The sequence below is a fragment of the Vipera berus genome (genome assembly GCF_964194415.1).
Source record: "Vipera berus genome assembly, chromosome: 2".
NCBI lineage: Eukaryota > Metazoa > Chordata > Lepidosauria > Squamata > Viperidae > Vipera > Vipera berus.
In genome coordinates this window covers 257131793-257149055 of record NC_138203.1, presented here as the reverse complement: position 1 = coordinate 257149055, position 17263 = coordinate 257131793, and the positions used below count along the sequence as shown (strand labels likewise).

At 41.8% G+C, this 17263-nt stretch overlaps 1 protein-coding gene across 4 annotated transcripts; it reads right to left on the bottom strand.

Annotated features, from left to right (window-relative positions):
* Window positions 1-209: 209 nt before the first annotated feature.
* Window positions 210-17262, bottom strand: THOC7 (THO complex subunit 7). Of its 4 annotated transcripts, none has more exons than XM_081321552.1 (8): window positions 12240-13854; window positions 9662-9789; window positions 8458-8544; window positions 5105-5162; window positions 3415-3481; window positions 3255-3324; window positions 1969-2058; window positions 210-767 (listed from the first exon to the last, which is right to left on the bottom strand). In XM_081321552.1, the coding sequence occupies exons 1-7, from the start codon at window positions 12404-12406 to the stop codon at window positions 1991-1993; spliced, it is 645 nt and encodes a 214-aa protein (XP_081177678.1). In that variant the 5' UTR covers window positions 12407-13854; the 3' UTR covers window positions 210-767; window positions 1969-1990. The 4 variants fall into 4 exon arrangements, with proteins under 4 accessions (XP_081177678.1, XP_081177679.1, XP_081177680.1 ...); XM_081321553.1 differs by lacking the exon at window positions 210-767 and adding an exon at window positions 900-1074; XM_081321554.1 differs by lacking the exon at window positions 210-767 and adding an exon at window positions 17080-17262 and having other exon boundaries at window positions 1806-2058; window positions 12240-12357.
* Between the last annotated feature and the right edge of the window lies 1 nt (window position 17263).

Here is a 17263-nt window from a genome sequence, read left to right as displayed (position 1 = left end):
GTATTTGGGCAGGAAGGGAAATTGGTTGGGCATGATAAGGTAATCCAATCTATTATGACAGCTGCTGGTTTGAGATTTTGTTCCTTAAATTTGCAGATGAAAAAAAAAGGCTTCTCCTTGTTCAAAAAGAAAAAGCATGCCATCAGATGTAAGTGTAGTGATGTTTAAAATGCAGGAAATCCAGACAATGTATTATTTAATTACACCGTGCAACATCAACCTTTGTCTTTCTATTGTAATTCCATGCAACTCTTTCATCCACTTATCAACTAATCCTGCACTGCTTGTTATCCAGGTGCTAAATACATTCCTTTGAAGTGAGTCCCATACAATTTGGTAGACTTTGCTTCAGTGTAACATGCTCATGAGCTGGTAGGGCAGGGCAGGGCAAGGCATTTTACTCTGCAAGACAAACTCAGTAAATAGCTCTCTTTTTCACCATTTCATAACACCCATTAGTTTGGCGAATGAAACAACACCTTTCCTTTGGAATGAAAAACAATATAAAATCAACAAACAGCTGTGCATTTCATGAGGTCCACAAATTGGCAGAGTTGGGACTCACTGAATACATTAAAGTCATTCTGGAAAAAATCTAGGATGCCTTTGGGTTATGCAAGAGATGACATTCTCTCCGACTTCCTCACTTAGGAAATATCCTAATAGATACACAAGGGTGTTCAAATGTTTGTGAGCTCTTTTGAATTTTCAGTATATTTGTTTTGCATTCATATGACCTAAAACGTGATCTGTTCTGCACACAAGTCCTAAAAGTAGATAAAGAGAACCACATTAAACAAATGAAACAAAAATATCATCACAAATGCCCGTCCATTTATAATATACAGTAGTTTGAACTGACAATACATGGAAATCTTAATTCTTGACCTACAGTTGGGATGGCACACACCGATATTCAGAATGCTGCAGTTTGGTCATTCTATCTTAGCCCAGACAATTGATACTCAGACTTGCAAATGAAAATCCTCCGATCCAAAGGAGGATTTATTTTGGTGGCATCAAAATGATGGCAGTGGTTGTGGTTCAAGCCCCTGCTCCTTAATATAGATCACACTAGACACAAAGGCAAGGAATTATGTTTTGTTTTCTCTCCTTTCCCCTCCTGTGAATTGCAAAATAGGCAGACAACTACTCTGAGGATGAACTGCTTGCAGACACCAAATCTGGAACTCCTACACAAAAGATTGACTGCCAGCTTTTATGACCTCCCACCTTATGTTCTATTATGGGGAAAGTACCTCTCAAAACAAAAAAAGATGAAATAAGTGCCTGAACAATACAAAGATTTGACTAAGGAAGAAGACTGAGATAAGCATCTATTACATGAAGCTGACACTATAAATTGCTTTCTTGGAAAAACAAAGCAACACAGATCTCTTAAGTGACTGGATCACTAATTAACCTCTTGGATAGTATCACTGAAAAAATCAGCGTAACCAATGGCTCTGAGAAATGCAGAATTGCAATAATGTAAAACTTTGGGAATCAGAATAATCTAAACTGCTTTGGATGATCTCTTTAAGGACTACAAAATAATACATTTTAAATAAATATGTTTCCATGTGTGTGTTGTTGTTAATAATCTGAGATAACAAATATTAATGTAAGATTAATATTAATATAATATTAATATTATACAGGTCACATTTTCAGTGTATCAAGTTTTGGGTTCAGAATATTCACTTGCCTATTACTAGAATTTTAAATTATCTCTGATGTTTGTTTCAATGTAATATCCTACCATATAATCCATATAAATGGTAGCTTAATTCCAGAACATAAACCCAAGACTAAATTACTTTATTGCGTAATTTCAAGTATTTATTGTACATAAGTGTGAAAGTTCATTCAGGTAAAAAACATAATATAGTTACTTTGGACAAAAAAGTAACATACAAAATAAATTCAAAACCATAGTTATTAATCATCTTCAGGAAAATGAATTACCAGATATCTGAGCTATGCAGATCTATTGTTTATCTTCTGCTTCCATTGGAGCATCTGATGATTCTTCAGCTTCTGAAAGCTTCTCATCATCTGAAATACATGCAAAATAAACTTTTTTTTAAAAAAAAACTAATATTACATGTATGTAGAGACACTGATAGGAAAAATATTACCCATTTCTCCTGGGCTCCCCAACCTTATTTTTTTCATTCTGCATAGTTTAATACCGGTTAGTTTGCTTAGTTTACTAACAGTTGCTTAAGAAAGACTCCCCCAAAAGAGACTTATGACCCGGTTTTGAAGTTACAGTCACATGACCACATTTTGAGTGCAAAGGCAATTGGCCCAAATGACCACAGTAGTTGCTTAATGATTGTGTCATTCATTCATTCATTCATTCGATTTCTATAGCTGCCTTTCTCAGCAAATGACTCTGGGTGGCTACAGAACAGTGATGGCGAACCTTTTAGAGACAGAGTGCCCAAACTGCAACCCAAGACCCACTTATGTATTGTTGGGTGCCGGGTGGGCATGGCCCGCTGGGTGGGTGTGGCCAATTGGGTGGGCATAGCTATGGTGGTGGTAACAGCAGACTGGGTGGGACTAAAAAGTTCAATCAATCAATTCCAACTTTGCGAGATCTTTTTTTTCCCCATGAGAAGTTCAAATTGATTGACTGAACCTTTTTTTTTTTTTTGGCACAAGGCGGTGGTGGCCTAAAGCGAAAAGGTTTTATAAAACCCAGCTGAAGGCCTGGGACTGGGGCAACGTTGTGCGTGACCACAGAGAGGGCTCTGTGTGCCACCTGTGGCACGGGTGCCATAGGTTCGCCACCACGGCTATGGAAATTGAATAAATAAATAGTAATAAAAGAATTAATTAAACAAAAAAATGTCACAATTGCTAAGCAGTGGCTATGGTCCTTAAGCAAATCCTTTGTTTGCTGTGTGCTGTTTTTTTTGTTTTTTTAACCTGAAACAGGAAATAACTGGACATTTGTTTAATGACTACTACGAAAAAGAACATAAAATTGGGTCCGGTCACATAGTTTTACCACCATCATGACCCACAATCATAACTGTGGAACTCAATTATAGTCACAACTTAAAGACTAACTGTAAAGAATAAAGACACGATAAGGTAACTTGAGGGAAGAATTCAATACTCGACATTTAATAAAGGTCTCCTGAATATCTCTAAGTCAATGAAAATTTGGAGAGTCAAACAGATATATAAAAGGGAGGGAAGCTGTGAAAAACAATTGTGTTCTTACTAGCATAACTTACTTTCCAGTGTTTGCTGAAGCTCATGGATGGTGCTCAGAAGAACGTGAAATTGCTTTCGTCTCAACTCCAGCTGAAGTACAGAAAGGAAATATACTGAAGAATATGGGCTTTTAAAAAAGACTCTCTGTTCTGAATCAATAAGCTTATGAGACAAACTTACTTTATCTTCAACACTTTCTTTGATATGAGACAGATGCTGCAGTTCTTTCCCCAGAGCTTCCAACTGCCTGAGAATATATTAAGTGCATTGTCATTTAACGCATAGTACCTTCCCTCGTTTTATTTTAGTCGTTTATATTGAACACGTTAGCTGTTCAAAATCCCCTAAGTAGCTCATTTGCAAATAATAATGAAATTCTGATTTAAACCAATTAACAGAATCCGAACCAGACAGAACAGACTTTTGGCACTAAAATACCATAAACCAAGTATGAAAATGTCTGCACAAATAAAAAGTCATTGGAGAGAAAGCAACCTGTCTAATCTTCTTCTAGAAACCTTGGGGGGGGGGGATCATTCCAAAGGCAGATTACTCAGCTTAGGATGCCTCAACTCACATTTAAAAAAGGTAAGTATCTGTTTTTAACTTTTGTATCTTTGTTTTTAATCACCCTGTAAACCGCCCTGAGTCCTTCGGGAAAGGGCGGTATATAAATGTAATAAAATAAATAAATAAAATAAAAGAATCCATACGATTATTGTAATTCAGGCTTGTGCAAAAGCAATTTATTTGAAATTTATTTATTATTTATTTATTAGTTTTTATAAACCGCCCTTCTCCCGAGGGACTCGGGGCGGTGTACAGAGGAAGGAATGTATACAGATTGAACAATAAAAATAATAAAAAACAATAGTGAAAACAAACTGGGACCCCAATTAACGCTATCATGCCAGGCCGGACTGCTGGAACAGGAAAGTTTTTAAGTCGCGTCGGAAGGTACGGAGGTCGGGGGCCATCCGGATTTCGGTTGGTAAGCTGTTCCAGAGGGCTGGCGCACCCACTGAGAATGCCCTCCCCCTGGGGGCCACCAGCCGACATTCCTTGAGCGGTGGCACCCTGAGGAGGCCCTCTCTGTGGGAGCGCACAGGACGGTGGGGTGCTGACATTGGCAGAAGGTGCTCCCGTAGGTAGTCCGGACCCATGCCATGTAGGGCTTTGTATGTCATTGTTAGCACCTTGAACTTCACACGGAAGGCAACCGGAAGCCAGTGCAGCGCACGGAGGAGAGGTGTGATATGGGAGTATCGGGAGGCTCCCAAGAGTGTCCGTGCCGCTGCACTTTGCACCAGTTGAAGCTTCCGAGTGGATCTCAAGGGCATTTCAATGTTCATTGAAAGCTCAAAATATTAAAGTAGCGCTTTCAATTGTGCCTGGAAATGAACTCAACGAAAAGCCCATTTTTCAAGACTAGCAAAACTAATCCATACTTCAGTTTCTGTTATGTTTTCAAAAAACAGGAGTACATACTGTTCATTGGCATACTACCAGCCCCTGCACAGGTAGTCCTTGATTTAAAACAGTTGTTCAACAGAATGTTCAAAGTTACAAAAACCAGCTTGACAACTGGTTCATATTTATGACGGTGGCAGGGTCCTGAGGTCATGTGATGATCACCTTTTGTGACTGTTTGATTAGAGATCAATGGGGAAGCCAGATTCACTTAGCAATTGCGTTACTAATTTCACAACTGCAGTGATTCACTTAACAACTGTGGCAAGAAATGTCGTAAAATGGGGTAAAACTCACTTAACAAATAATATTGATGATGGACATATAAATTATTTTGCCATTATTATTTAATAGCGGTGCTCTGCAATGTATTTGCTACTTGAGTTCTTTTCATACTTACTTCAATGTTTCATGTCTATCTGGATGTTTCTGTATTAATTTAGCCAAGCTATCATATTCTGAAAAGAATAAAATATGGATCATATCACATAGTGTTCCAATACCACAAAGTATGACATTTATAATTCAAGTAATTTTAAAGTGCGTATTTTATTTAGTGTGCAGAACTCAAATTTGAAACACAGTCCTTCCTTTTTCTTGCTCTATTTTTATTATTGTTTTGGGCGAACTATAAACAATATAATAAAACAAAAGGAAAACAATGTAACAATAATTAGATGTCAAAAAGGTTTAATCAGCAAAAACTGGCAAAAAACCTTCCCTTTTACTCATGTTATGTAGACCTGCAGCATCAATGGTAGATTCAAGAGACAAATCAGATCCTTAAAAGAGAGTAAAATTGCTCAGAAGAGGAATTTTTATTCTCTTTTAAGGAATTCCTCTCTTGAAAAATTCCACAGAAGAGGGATTTTTCTTTAATTTTGTCATTTAGTTGCTTTAATCTTCTCCACATTTACTTTCACCCTGTTCTACCAGTAACTGTTGCTTATATACTGGGGATATTCAAAAGTTTAGGTGACAGCCAACCCTCTTGTATGAACTTCTCAAAAAAGTTCATGGAAACATTGAATAATGTGGGAGACAAACTAAAAGAGCTCCTAAGGAATCAAGTAGATATCTCAAACTATTATTTTCTAAATAGCACTTGAAGAAATAGTAATGACAATGTCAAAATAGCATCTCCACCCCTTCCCCTTTGCTCTCACAAGCGTTCCAACAAGATACAATGTAGAAAAGATTAAAGCATGTCAACAGGGTCATAATCTATCCTCTTTTGGAGACCAAAATGATTTCCTTGCCATCACCATATCTAAACAAAAAAATATATATTAAGATTTCATCTAAGAGTTCCTGGAGTTGCATTCCCCATCAGCTTGGTGAAATATGGAGTAATGAGCACTATCAACAATTATTAATATAGGATAGATCCACAATTTTTAAGCAAAGGCCTCACTAAAGCTTTTAAGGGGACTGCTGAAAAGAACCATTATTAATTTCAGTAATCTTTGACCAAACAAATTCTTTAGAGATCTTTCTATCTCAATAGGTTCTCCAAAAGATTCAGAATCTAACTAAATGTATACACTCCAAAGTCACAAATCTGTTTGAGTACACCTAGAATCTCTTGAAAGTTAACAAGTCCGAAACGAACTTATCTATACATCATAATCTAGGAAGAAACATTTCTGCTGTGGAACACTTGAGATCGCCAGAGGTGACATCTGCTCCCTCCCTCTTGACCTTCTGGAAGGATCTTAAAACCTGGTTCTACCAGCTGGCCTGGTGCCCCAATAGAGGTATTCTACGTGAGGGGATGACTGATACGATAGAGAGAAGATCCCACCCTCTGTGCCACCTGTTCTCTTCGTTTTTAGTTTCTATTTAATTCTTGTTCATTTTAATTGTTTTTATATTATATTTATATTTATTAAATTTATATACCGCCCTTCTCCTGTAGGACCCAGGGCGGTTCACAAGGCAATTAAAACAACATTACAATACAAAAATTAATAGCAATTAAAATAGATTAAATTTTCCTTAATTAAAATCTAAAACCCCTATAACTCTGATTAAAAACCCAATTACCATATTTTCCGGCATATAAGACGACTTTTTAACCCATGAAAATCTTCTCAAAAGTTGGGGGTCGTCTTATACGCCGGGAAATACTATTCACCTCTCTGATCTTTTCTGCTGGACGGCGGGATCGCTGGGTGAATGGAGGTAGACAATGGCGACCCGTGGTTAGGCGGCCAACAGCAAACGGGTGATGGAGGGCAAACTCTTGTCAGATCATGGGGCGGCTGCTGCAGCCGCCGCCATTGCTCTCTCTAGGACTGGTCATGCTGGCGCTTCCAATGCTGGCTGTCAGGTCCCCGATGAGAGGAGGGGCAGGCGGTCCCCAGAGGCACGCCGCTGAACAGTAGGAAGGGAGCACCTTTGCTCCCACCGAGGCACCGCCTGACCGCGCCGACCAGAAGAATCGCCCAGTCACGGAGTACGGAACTGAGAGCGGCAGCGCACCAAGCTAGAGAGCTCAGAGGAAAGAAGGCGAGGCGCCCATTTGGCGGGGAAGGAGCAAAGCTGGGCAAATCACAGAGCAGGCGGAGCAGAGAAACGTTACAGGGGAAAAGGGGGCGGGGTTTAAAAGGCAAGGCGGGTGGGACGTGGAGACGTTCTGCAGTTAGAAGTAACGAAGGAGCCTCCGGGCACTTTCTGGATCGGATTGTGCAAACTGAGGGTGCCGCTACAGTCCTCATGTTTCTCAGGGTTGCCTGTCGTGCCAGAGGTATTCCCTGTAGCCCCAGATTCTTTAGCTCCCCACTTTCCTTAATTCGGGCGAATTTTGTGCTCCGTGGAGAAACATTAATACGCAAATGCCGTTTGTTTAACCGCGCAAAACTCGGGGGAAACCTTGGTATTTGGGAACGGAAAGGCTTAAGCCTTTTCATTTCTGTTTTATGCATGGGCTGGGAGGGTCACGAAGTTTACCTCTTTTATTTCAGCAACTTCGTGGCACTTATAAAAAAAGGGTACTAACGCTAAACGAGTTGTTAATATGCAGATTGTGTGCCAGGAAGTGAAATATTGAGTTATTAGCCCAAACCCTATAATTTAACACGAAAAGTAGGGGGTCGTCTTATACGCCGGGTCGTCTTATACACCGGAAAATACGGTACAATAAGTTAAAAAATCAAAAAATCCTCAGTCCTGGCCAGAAAGCTCAAAGAGCCAGGTCTTCAGGTCCCGGCGGAAAAACGAAAATCAGGGGCAGTCCTAAGCTCTACGGGTAACTGGTTCCAGAGGGCTGGTGCACCCACAGAGAAGGCCCTCCCCCTGGGTGTTGCCCGCCGGCAATCCTTTGCCGGCGGCACCCTGAGAAGGCCCTCCCTGTGGGAGCGCACAGGATGAAGGGAACTTGGTGCCGGCAGCAGGTGTTCCCTCAGATATCCCGGACCCTATACTGGTGGCATAGTAGTTAAAGTGCAGTATCTGAGGCAAATTCTGCCCACAGCCTGAAGTTTGAGCCTGATGACTCAGCCTTCCATCATTTTGAAGTTGGTAAATTGAAGACCCAGATTGTTGGGTGCAATATGCAAATAATGCTTCTACATTGCAGACTGCCCAAAGAGTGCTAGAAAGCGCTATCAGGAGGTATATCACCCTAAATGCTATTACTATATTACCTTTTTTATCATTTTGTAAGTTGCCCAGAGTTGCTTCAACAGTGAGATGGGGGGAGGGGCATATAAATTTAATAAATAAAGTTGTCAACTGCAAAATAAACCTTACCTTGGCGGTTTTTTCGTATCCTTTTAGCTTGAAGAATTTGCTTTTTGCACTCAGCAATTTTTTCATGAGCTGCAGCTATGCTGTTTTCTTCCAAAGAAATAAAATTAATGACATATTACTGAACTATAAAAATTACACTAATCAGATTGTAGCAACATTACCCAAATTGATTTTCATCTCCACAACTTTAAATAGATCAAGAAGTTAAAATACATTGCATTTTCTGATATTGTAATTACTGTCATAATACTCAGAATGTTTGTCTGTGATGTATGTGTGTGTGGAAGCTAGTATTTCTATAAAAATGTAAATTACAAGAATCTGGTTCTAAGGTTGATTAGACGTAATATAAATGTTTATCAGTCTGTAATCACAATCTTGGATAGCTTATTATGAAAACAAATTAAACTATATACAATGAACCAATAAAATGTATTAAAAACTATAGAACAGTAACAAAGGCAAAATTAATTAAAATGGAACAATTCAAAAGGCCAGTACTAAAAAAAAATACTGCTTTCACATAAGTGAGATCAGTGCAGCTGCCACTTCTAACAACAAGTCAACATTTTGAGCTAAGATATCGACTGGGAACCAGTGAAGGTCTTGAAATTCTGACATGGTAAGTTATTATTACTCAGTCAATTATCTGAAGTTTCCAGAATATTTTTAAAAGCAGTTCTCACAAAACACTGCAGTAGACCAAATGGAAAGTTACTTAATTACAGCTAATGATGATCAGATAGTATCACAGCTAATGTGCTAGCCTAAGCTAGTAAAAATTGATCTATGTGGTATTGTATCATCTCTAATGACAGATAAATTAAAATCTACTAGACAGGAACTAAATTTAAAAAGTGTACAAACTTTCTTTGTAACAACCTGAACATTATTTCCACGTGAACCTTCTGGGTTCCAAACAAAGGCAAAAAAAATCCATCTTATCCTCAAGAATGATTTTAAGAAAGAGTTACACCTATGGTAGTTAAAACATTCTATTGGACCAATAAGTCTTGTCAATAGAAGAGGCTGAACCAATATCTAACCAAAAGCATCTCAACCTGAACAAGCATTCAGAAGAGAATGATTACGATTAGAATATTTCAACCTCGAAATCCTTTTTATACTTGATTTGGAATAATTCCTTTTTTTAAAGGAGTAAAGTTTACATTTGACACTAATAATCAGGGGAAAAAATGATTACCTATATCTTTGTAGATTTTTTCATAGTTCTCCATTTCTCTGAGATTCATGTCGTATACTAGTAGAGTTTTTCCCATTGAAAATTCACATTGCGAAAGAGTGCTGAGCATGCGCTGATACTGAGTGTAGCTAAACATCAGAGAAGGGACATATGGCATTAGTAGCTAATCAACAATTCTCAATTCTAGATACAACTTGAAGCAAGTTAAAATAAAGTAGATTTATTTTTGTTTTTGCTGAAGGTTCTAACCAAATTATGGCAACAAATCTGAAGAATGACCCTGTGGCCAACAGATTGAAAGAAATCAGGTTGTATGCCAGTATCAAAAAAGGAGACTTAATAGAGAATGCAATCTTTGCTTGCAGTTCCTTGATTGGAGTATTGTTTGCTTCTTGGCTGTTGATCCAACGTTAATCTTAGTGTTAATCTCTGCTCATTTGGGTGTGGATTGCTAGTGAGGTGTTTTGGTTTGTTTGACTGTCTCTTTTGAATGGCATGTAGATCTTAGGAACTACCAACTCAAACAAGCTAACAGAAAGCACACAAGCTAACAGTAAGCTATAGCCAATCAAGGAAGAACCAAGACCACTAACACGCAACCCCTTAGTACTGGTATATAAAATGAGAACAAGCTCCACTCTAAACTGGCACTGATGATGTTACCTAATTTGGTTATGAAATGTCTGAAAGAAAACAACCAAGCTCAGAGAGCAACAAGAACCTTGTAGTGCAATCCTGAGCTACAATTACCGTATTCTCTTCTATTGGCATATTATTGATGCTTTTGAACATTGGCAATAGGATGAACTTCTGAGAATACCATACATAGCCAAAAAAATGGATCATAGAACTCACACCAATCCCAAGGCACAATTTCCAAAAGGCAACTGGATTTACTTGTTTTTTTTTCCTTTGAAAACATTTCACTTTTCATCTAAGCTTTCTTACATTTTTCTGGACAAGTGGGCCCATTTCTAAACAAACTACGAGCACTCATAACCACTAGCCTACAACTATCTCATAATAATTCCTGGAGGAATTATTAGAAATACAAATATTAGAAAAGAGTGCCTTGTTTTCCAGCATACCAAATTTCTATTCATTTTAACAAAAACACAGTTTAGAAAAAATATTAGAAGAGTATCAATCTCTTCAGCAGGAGTTGGTAGTGACTGCTTCTTGCCCATGGCTGTCATTAGATTCCCCAAGGCAACAATTTGAAAACACTATTAAAATCTCATCATGTTGTGAGATTTTGATGTTCTTTTTAAAAAAAAATAAAAATTGTGGAGGAAGTAGCTCTTGGAATTTTATCAGAACATTACAAATGCACATGCATCCAATGGCACAACCATTAGAACAGTAATGCAGTATACCAATTCATATTACAGTCACTATCAGAGGTACCTAAAACACTGATAAAACCATGTTCCATAATATAATTATATATCCATAATGTAGCATACAGTATGTAATGTGAGGAAACTGGTATCCTGCACTGAAAGAACATTCTTAACTGAAGGTACTTAAAATGTTTACAACAAATAAATAGCAGTGATTTATTTCAGAATACAGAATGGCAGAGTTGGAAGGGACCTTGTAGGTCATCTAGTTCAAACCCCTGCTCATGGTAGACCCTATACTATTTCTGACAAGTGGCTGTCCAGTCTCCTCCTGAAAGCTTCCAATGATGAAGCACCCACAACTTCTGAAGGCAAGCTGTTCCATTAGTTGATTGTTCTCACTGTCAGAAAATTTCTCCCAATTTCTAGGTTGACACTCCATTGTTCCTTGTCTGGTCTTCGGGTGCTTTGGAAAATAGGTTGACCCCCTCCTCTCTGTGACAGCCCCTCAAATATTGGAACACTGCTATCATGTCACCCCTGGTCACTAATTAGCCATGCCCAGTTCTTTCAACCGTTCTTCATATGTTTTGGCCTCCAGGCCCCTAATCATCTTTGTTGATCTTCTCTGCACTCTTTCTAGAGTCTCAGCATCTTTTTTGTAGTGTGGTGACCAATTCTGGTTGCAGTATACTAAGTGTGGTCTTACTAAGGATTTAGAGCGGTATTAGTACCTCCTGTGATTTTGATTCAATCCCTCTGTTAAGTTTAGGATTGCATTGGCTTTTTGGCCACACACTGACTCATATTTAATTGATTGTCCACCAGGACCCCAAGATTCCTCTCATTAAACTGATTTTGTCTGATGGCTTTCATTTATTTTATTTTTCTTTTATAGGATGATTGTTTTTCTTAGAAATATAAATCAAGGCATTTTCCCAGCACATATTAGCTAGCCTGTACCATACTATTCAGCACTTGCTATAAAACCCATTCATTTCAATTACCAAAGCAGTTCCAATATTGCCAAAGATATACTTCAAAATATGTACTACAAAATTATAAAATGTTGTATCATAACTTGTTCTCACTCATATAATATGTTAAACCATTTCAGATACAGGCCATTAGATACAAATTCCATTTTCTGTTAAAATGAACATATACTATTGATAGCACTGCTGTTGAATGAACTGTTTCCACATTTGATTTACAAATAAAAGACCGCAAAATACCCTTCTTCTTGAGATCCAGAATGGCACCACTTGACGAAACTCTTCACCAACAAATTAATTCGTCTGTCATCCCCTGCACCATCTCCATCAATCAAAAGTCGCTTGCGAATAACTTCATCTAAAATAGCAATGATATTTCTACAATGAGACAAATTATCACTTGTCATAGAAGCCTGTCATTAAAAATGATTTTTTTCTAAAAAAAATTGTCACGGAGGATTGTTAGCTTACAAAAAGGTCCTGACTCACTTTATAATAGGGATGTGTAAAACTGAGACCTCCACGGGGAACTTGTTATCTGAACTGGAATTTCATTGTAACAATTTAATTAGTTGTTAATTATATGAATAATCAGTTGTGAGAACTTATAACATCATTCTGTTTTTATTTTTTTTGATAATCTTGACTCCTAGTGACTAGATGGAGAAGTCCATGCAGTTTTCTACACATTTTTGGAAGTGGTTTGCTACTGCCTTCTCAGGGCTGGGAGAAAGTGACTGGCCCAAAGTCTCTACTCCCAGTCCAGTGTCCTAACCACAAGACCAAACTGGCTCACAATCTTATTCATAAAAAGGCATAGTGTGCTCAATGGGGATTACATACAGAAAATTTGACATAGAATTGCAGCCTTCAATATAGAAAAAAGGAGAATACAGTATATTATTTAAAAATTAACTACAGCTTTATGAAAAAAAGTTCATCAACATATACATGCACTAAATAAATTTCAAGTATTGGGAGGAAAAATGATCAGTTATCTTTAAACCCATGGGGTATGTCTACAGAAGAACAAAATCTGAAAATAGAATATGCTATATGAAAGCACTGGAGCTGAAGTTAATAAAGCGTCAATGAGAAGCAAGAGCAAAAAAAAAAAAGAGTTACCGTATGTGCAGAAAATCAAGATAATTTTAAAGAAAATACAACCGGGCCTGGAAATAGGGTATGGCAAGGTCTTGCTATCAACTAATATTCTTGTGCAGAAAAAATACATTAATAATCAGAAAAACTGGAGGAAGAATAGGAATAAGGAAGAATCATTAATTTTGTGCAGCCTTAGTATGTAAAGACAAACTGCTATCATGTCCAGTAGAGTCTTTATGATTAGTAAAAAAGCAGTAAAAAAAACCAACCCTAAGTCTCTGGTCATATGCAGAGTGCTAAAAGTATTAGACAGGGAGATTTTCTTCAGACATAATTCTGAGCTGAAAACATAGAACAGAGTTCCCCAACCTTCCTGGTTTTGTGGATCAGTGACCGGGGGGGGGGGGAAGGGGGGGAATGGTTCCACATGAGTGTGGGCAAGTGCAGGTGTGCATGCACAGCTCCATTTGCGTGAGCAAAGGGCACGAGTGTCTGTTGTTCACACAAGTGGGATGCACATGTTTGCTTGCCCATAACTTCCACGGCCCTGTTCTGAATGACTCAAGGCCCGGTAATGGGCTGTGGTCTGGGAGTTGGGGACCCCTGCCATAGGAAATAGGGGGCCCTCTCACATATATGCTATGAAGGCTTTATAGATAATAACCAGCAATTTGAATTGCTAATTCTGAGAATTTGTGAAAGTTATGGATTGGGTCAGCAAGCATAACATTCTATAAGTTAAGTATCATGTCCATTTATAAGAAAGTTGTAAAGAATAAAAGTTCAAGGCATGACAGTGTATGTTCCAGTTTCTGGGGATGCCAAGACCTCCAACAGGGTTCCCCAAACTCTTCACGTCATCGACTCTTGCCTGAAATTTCAGATTGTTCATTTATTATATAAAAATATTTTAATATATACCACTTTAATTAACAGAACTATTAATAACAATAACAACAATAAGGCCCTTCGGTAGGCCTCAAAAGGTGGACAAAAATGCCAAATCGAGCCTAAACATCTGGATGACTGTGCAATGAACAATAATAATACCGTATTTTCCGGCGTATAAGACGACCCGGCGTATAAGACGACCCCCTACTTTTAAGAAGTTTTTCAAGGTTTTTTGTCTTATACGCCGGAAAATACTTACATGCCCTGCCCTCCCTGTCCGTCGCAGAGGAGGCGAAGGCCCGACTGGCCCCGCCGGCCCTCCCACTGCTCCCGCGCTTCTGCTGGCCCCCGAGACGCAGCGTTTCCCGGGCGGCAGGCAGCGCTGGAGGGCAGCAGCCACCCGCCACGGCCGGCGCCCCTCCTGCTTTCCCCCCCCCAGGCCTTGAACTTCTCCCATTCGGCGCAGGGTGGTGCAGCTCCGCCCGCAGCCTCTTTTTCATGTGCCGCTTCCCTCTCACCGTCGGCCGAGGCGCGCTCGGCCCGGGCTCCCGGTCCCTCTTCCCGACCAGCTTCCCGCCCTGCCCCTCATGGAGCTGGACTGGGCGTGCAGCCTCTCGGTGTGGCTGCTTTCCCTGGGCAGCCTGGCGGTGCGGCTCCTGCGCTCGGACCTGTTGCTGAGCCGGCGGCTGCTGCTGCGCATGGGGCTGCTGCCCCTCAGCGCCGCGCTCACGGCGGCTGCCTGCTGGCTCGTCTCGGCCAGCACCGCCCGGCGGAAGCGCAGCGTCGGACGGGAGCAGGACTTCCCTGCCAGCTCCCGTCCGACGCTCTTCCCTCTTGAGGCAGCTGCTGCCTCAAGAGGGAAGAGCGAGCCGGCAGGGAAGTCCTGCAAACACACGCGCACGCAGGACTTCCCTGCCAGCTCCACGCTCTTCCCTCTTGAGGCAGCTGCTGCCTCAAGAGGGAAGAGCGAGCCGGCAGGGAAGTCCTGCGTGCGCGCGCGTGTGCAGGACTTCCCTGCCAGCTCCCGTCCGACGCTCTTCCCTCTTGAGGCAGCTGCTGCCTCAAGAGGGAAGAGCGAACCGGCAGGGAAGTCCTGGAAACACACGCGCACGCAGGACTTCCCTGCCAGCTCCACGCTCTTCCCTCTTGAGGCAGCTGCTGCCTCAAGAGGGAAGAGCATCGGACGGGAGTTGGCAGGGCAGTCCTGCACACGCGCGCACTCCCCAGCTGCTAAGGAGCAGCTGGGGAGTGCGCACGTGCGCAGGACTGCCCTGCCGGCTCCCGCCAGACGCCACCCGATTTTCCGGCGTATAAGGCGACTGGGCGTATAAGACGACCCCCCAACTTTTGAGAAGATTTTCAGGGGTTCAAAAGTTGTCTTATACGCCAGAAAATACGGTACTTGATTCTTTGATAGTCCCATTGAATCTTTGGTGATGATACTGACCTCTTGATGGAACCCTGATCTAGAATCACCTCCTCTGTAGCCCAACTTGTGGAATACGAAACATCATACACAAATTCTTTCTCCTTCTTTTTCTAATCCTAATTTTTAAAGATGCAGATTACTTACCTGGAATCAGTGTAACATTTATTTGCCTCTTTAACACCACATACCCTCATGGCAGAACGCAAGTCATCATTAAAAAGGAATCATATAACATATGTAAGAGCAGAGATGTGAACTTAAGAAAAAATATCAGGATTACCACCTGGAAGCGGGTGGGTGGGTGTTAAGTTTCCCCCCTATCGCTCTGATGATACTTGTTATGTTTCATGTTTGTTATTTGATCCCTGTTCCGTTTTTGTGAAATTTGTTACAGCACACAGTCCGAGTTGCCTGCGGGCTTACTAGCGTTAGCTCTCTTTTAGCTGCTTCTCTGTCTTTTTTAGTTTTGTGCGCCGCCCAGAGTTCACTGGAGCTGGTCAACGGCCAATAATACATTTTAATAATACCACCACCATCCATTGTTGTTGTTGTTGTTAGTTGCGAAGTCGTGTCTGACCCATCGCGACCCTATGGACAACGTTCCTCCAGGCTTTCCTGTCCTCTACCATCTTCTGGAGTCCATTTAAGCTCACGCCTACTGCTTCAGTAACCATCCAGCCACCTCATTCTCCGTAGTCCCCTTCTGCTCTTGCCCTCAACCTTTCCCAGCATGAGGCTCTTCTCCAGTGAGTCCTTCCTTCTCATTAGGTGGCCAAAGTATTTGAGTTTTAGCTTCAGGATCTGGCCTTCTAAAGAGCAGTCAGGGTTGATCTCCTCTAGGGCTGATCGCCTTGCAGTCCAAGGGACTCGCAGGAGTCTTCTCCAGCACCAGAGTTCAAAGGCCTCAATTCTTTGGCGCTCAGCCTTTCTTATGGTCCAACTTTCACTGCCATACCTTGCAACTGGGAAGACCATAGCCTTGACTATACACACTTTTGTTGACAGGGTGATGTCTCTGCTTTTTAGGTCGTCCCTATTCCTGCAGCCTAGCCTTACTAAGAGAAGTAAGCGTTCATTCATATTTCAAACCCCGCAACCCCGACTCCCCAACCCCAAATAGGCTGCCTTCATCACCTCAACGTGTATTTAATTAACTGGACCCGATTTTTCCGGGCAAGTCCCATAAGCGAGCCCCAAACTAAGCCCACGGCTGCATTTGCAAAAACCCGGGAAGCAAAACCCCAAACCCTAACCCAAACCGACCCTCGTGGCCGCCGCTTCTGTGACTCGGGGGGGGGGGGGATCGAGGGAAACCTCCGCCACGGCGAGCTGCGAGACGGCCGTCAAGGCAGAAACGAGCCCGGGAAGAAATCGGGCCGCTCAGCCGGCGGGGAAGGGAGTCCTCCTAATAATAATCCCGGGTTGGGGGGGCAAGCAAAAGCGAATCCAGCCCCTTCTCCCTCCGTTCCTCCCCCCCAGATCCCCACCACCGCCGCGGCTGAGGATTAAGGCAGCGCCGAGCCGCGTCGGAAAGGCCCTACCGGCCAAGAGGGGAAAGTGGCGGGGCCCCTCGAGCTGGGCCCGTCCGGGAAAAGCGGGCGAAAGCAGGCGGCGAGGGAGGTCGCGGCCGGCTCCGGGGGTCGCTCCGTCTCTCACCGTCGGTTACAGCTCCCATGGCGGCGGCGGCGGTTGCTGCTGCTGCTGCTGCAGGAGCCGGTCTGGGCGGCGGCGGCAGCGAGTGAGGTGGGTCCGACTCAGACGGCCGCTTCCCACAATGCAGCAGCGGCAGCCGGGTGAGCGGCAGCCATGGAGGGGGAGGAGGTGGTGGCGTCGTCGTCGT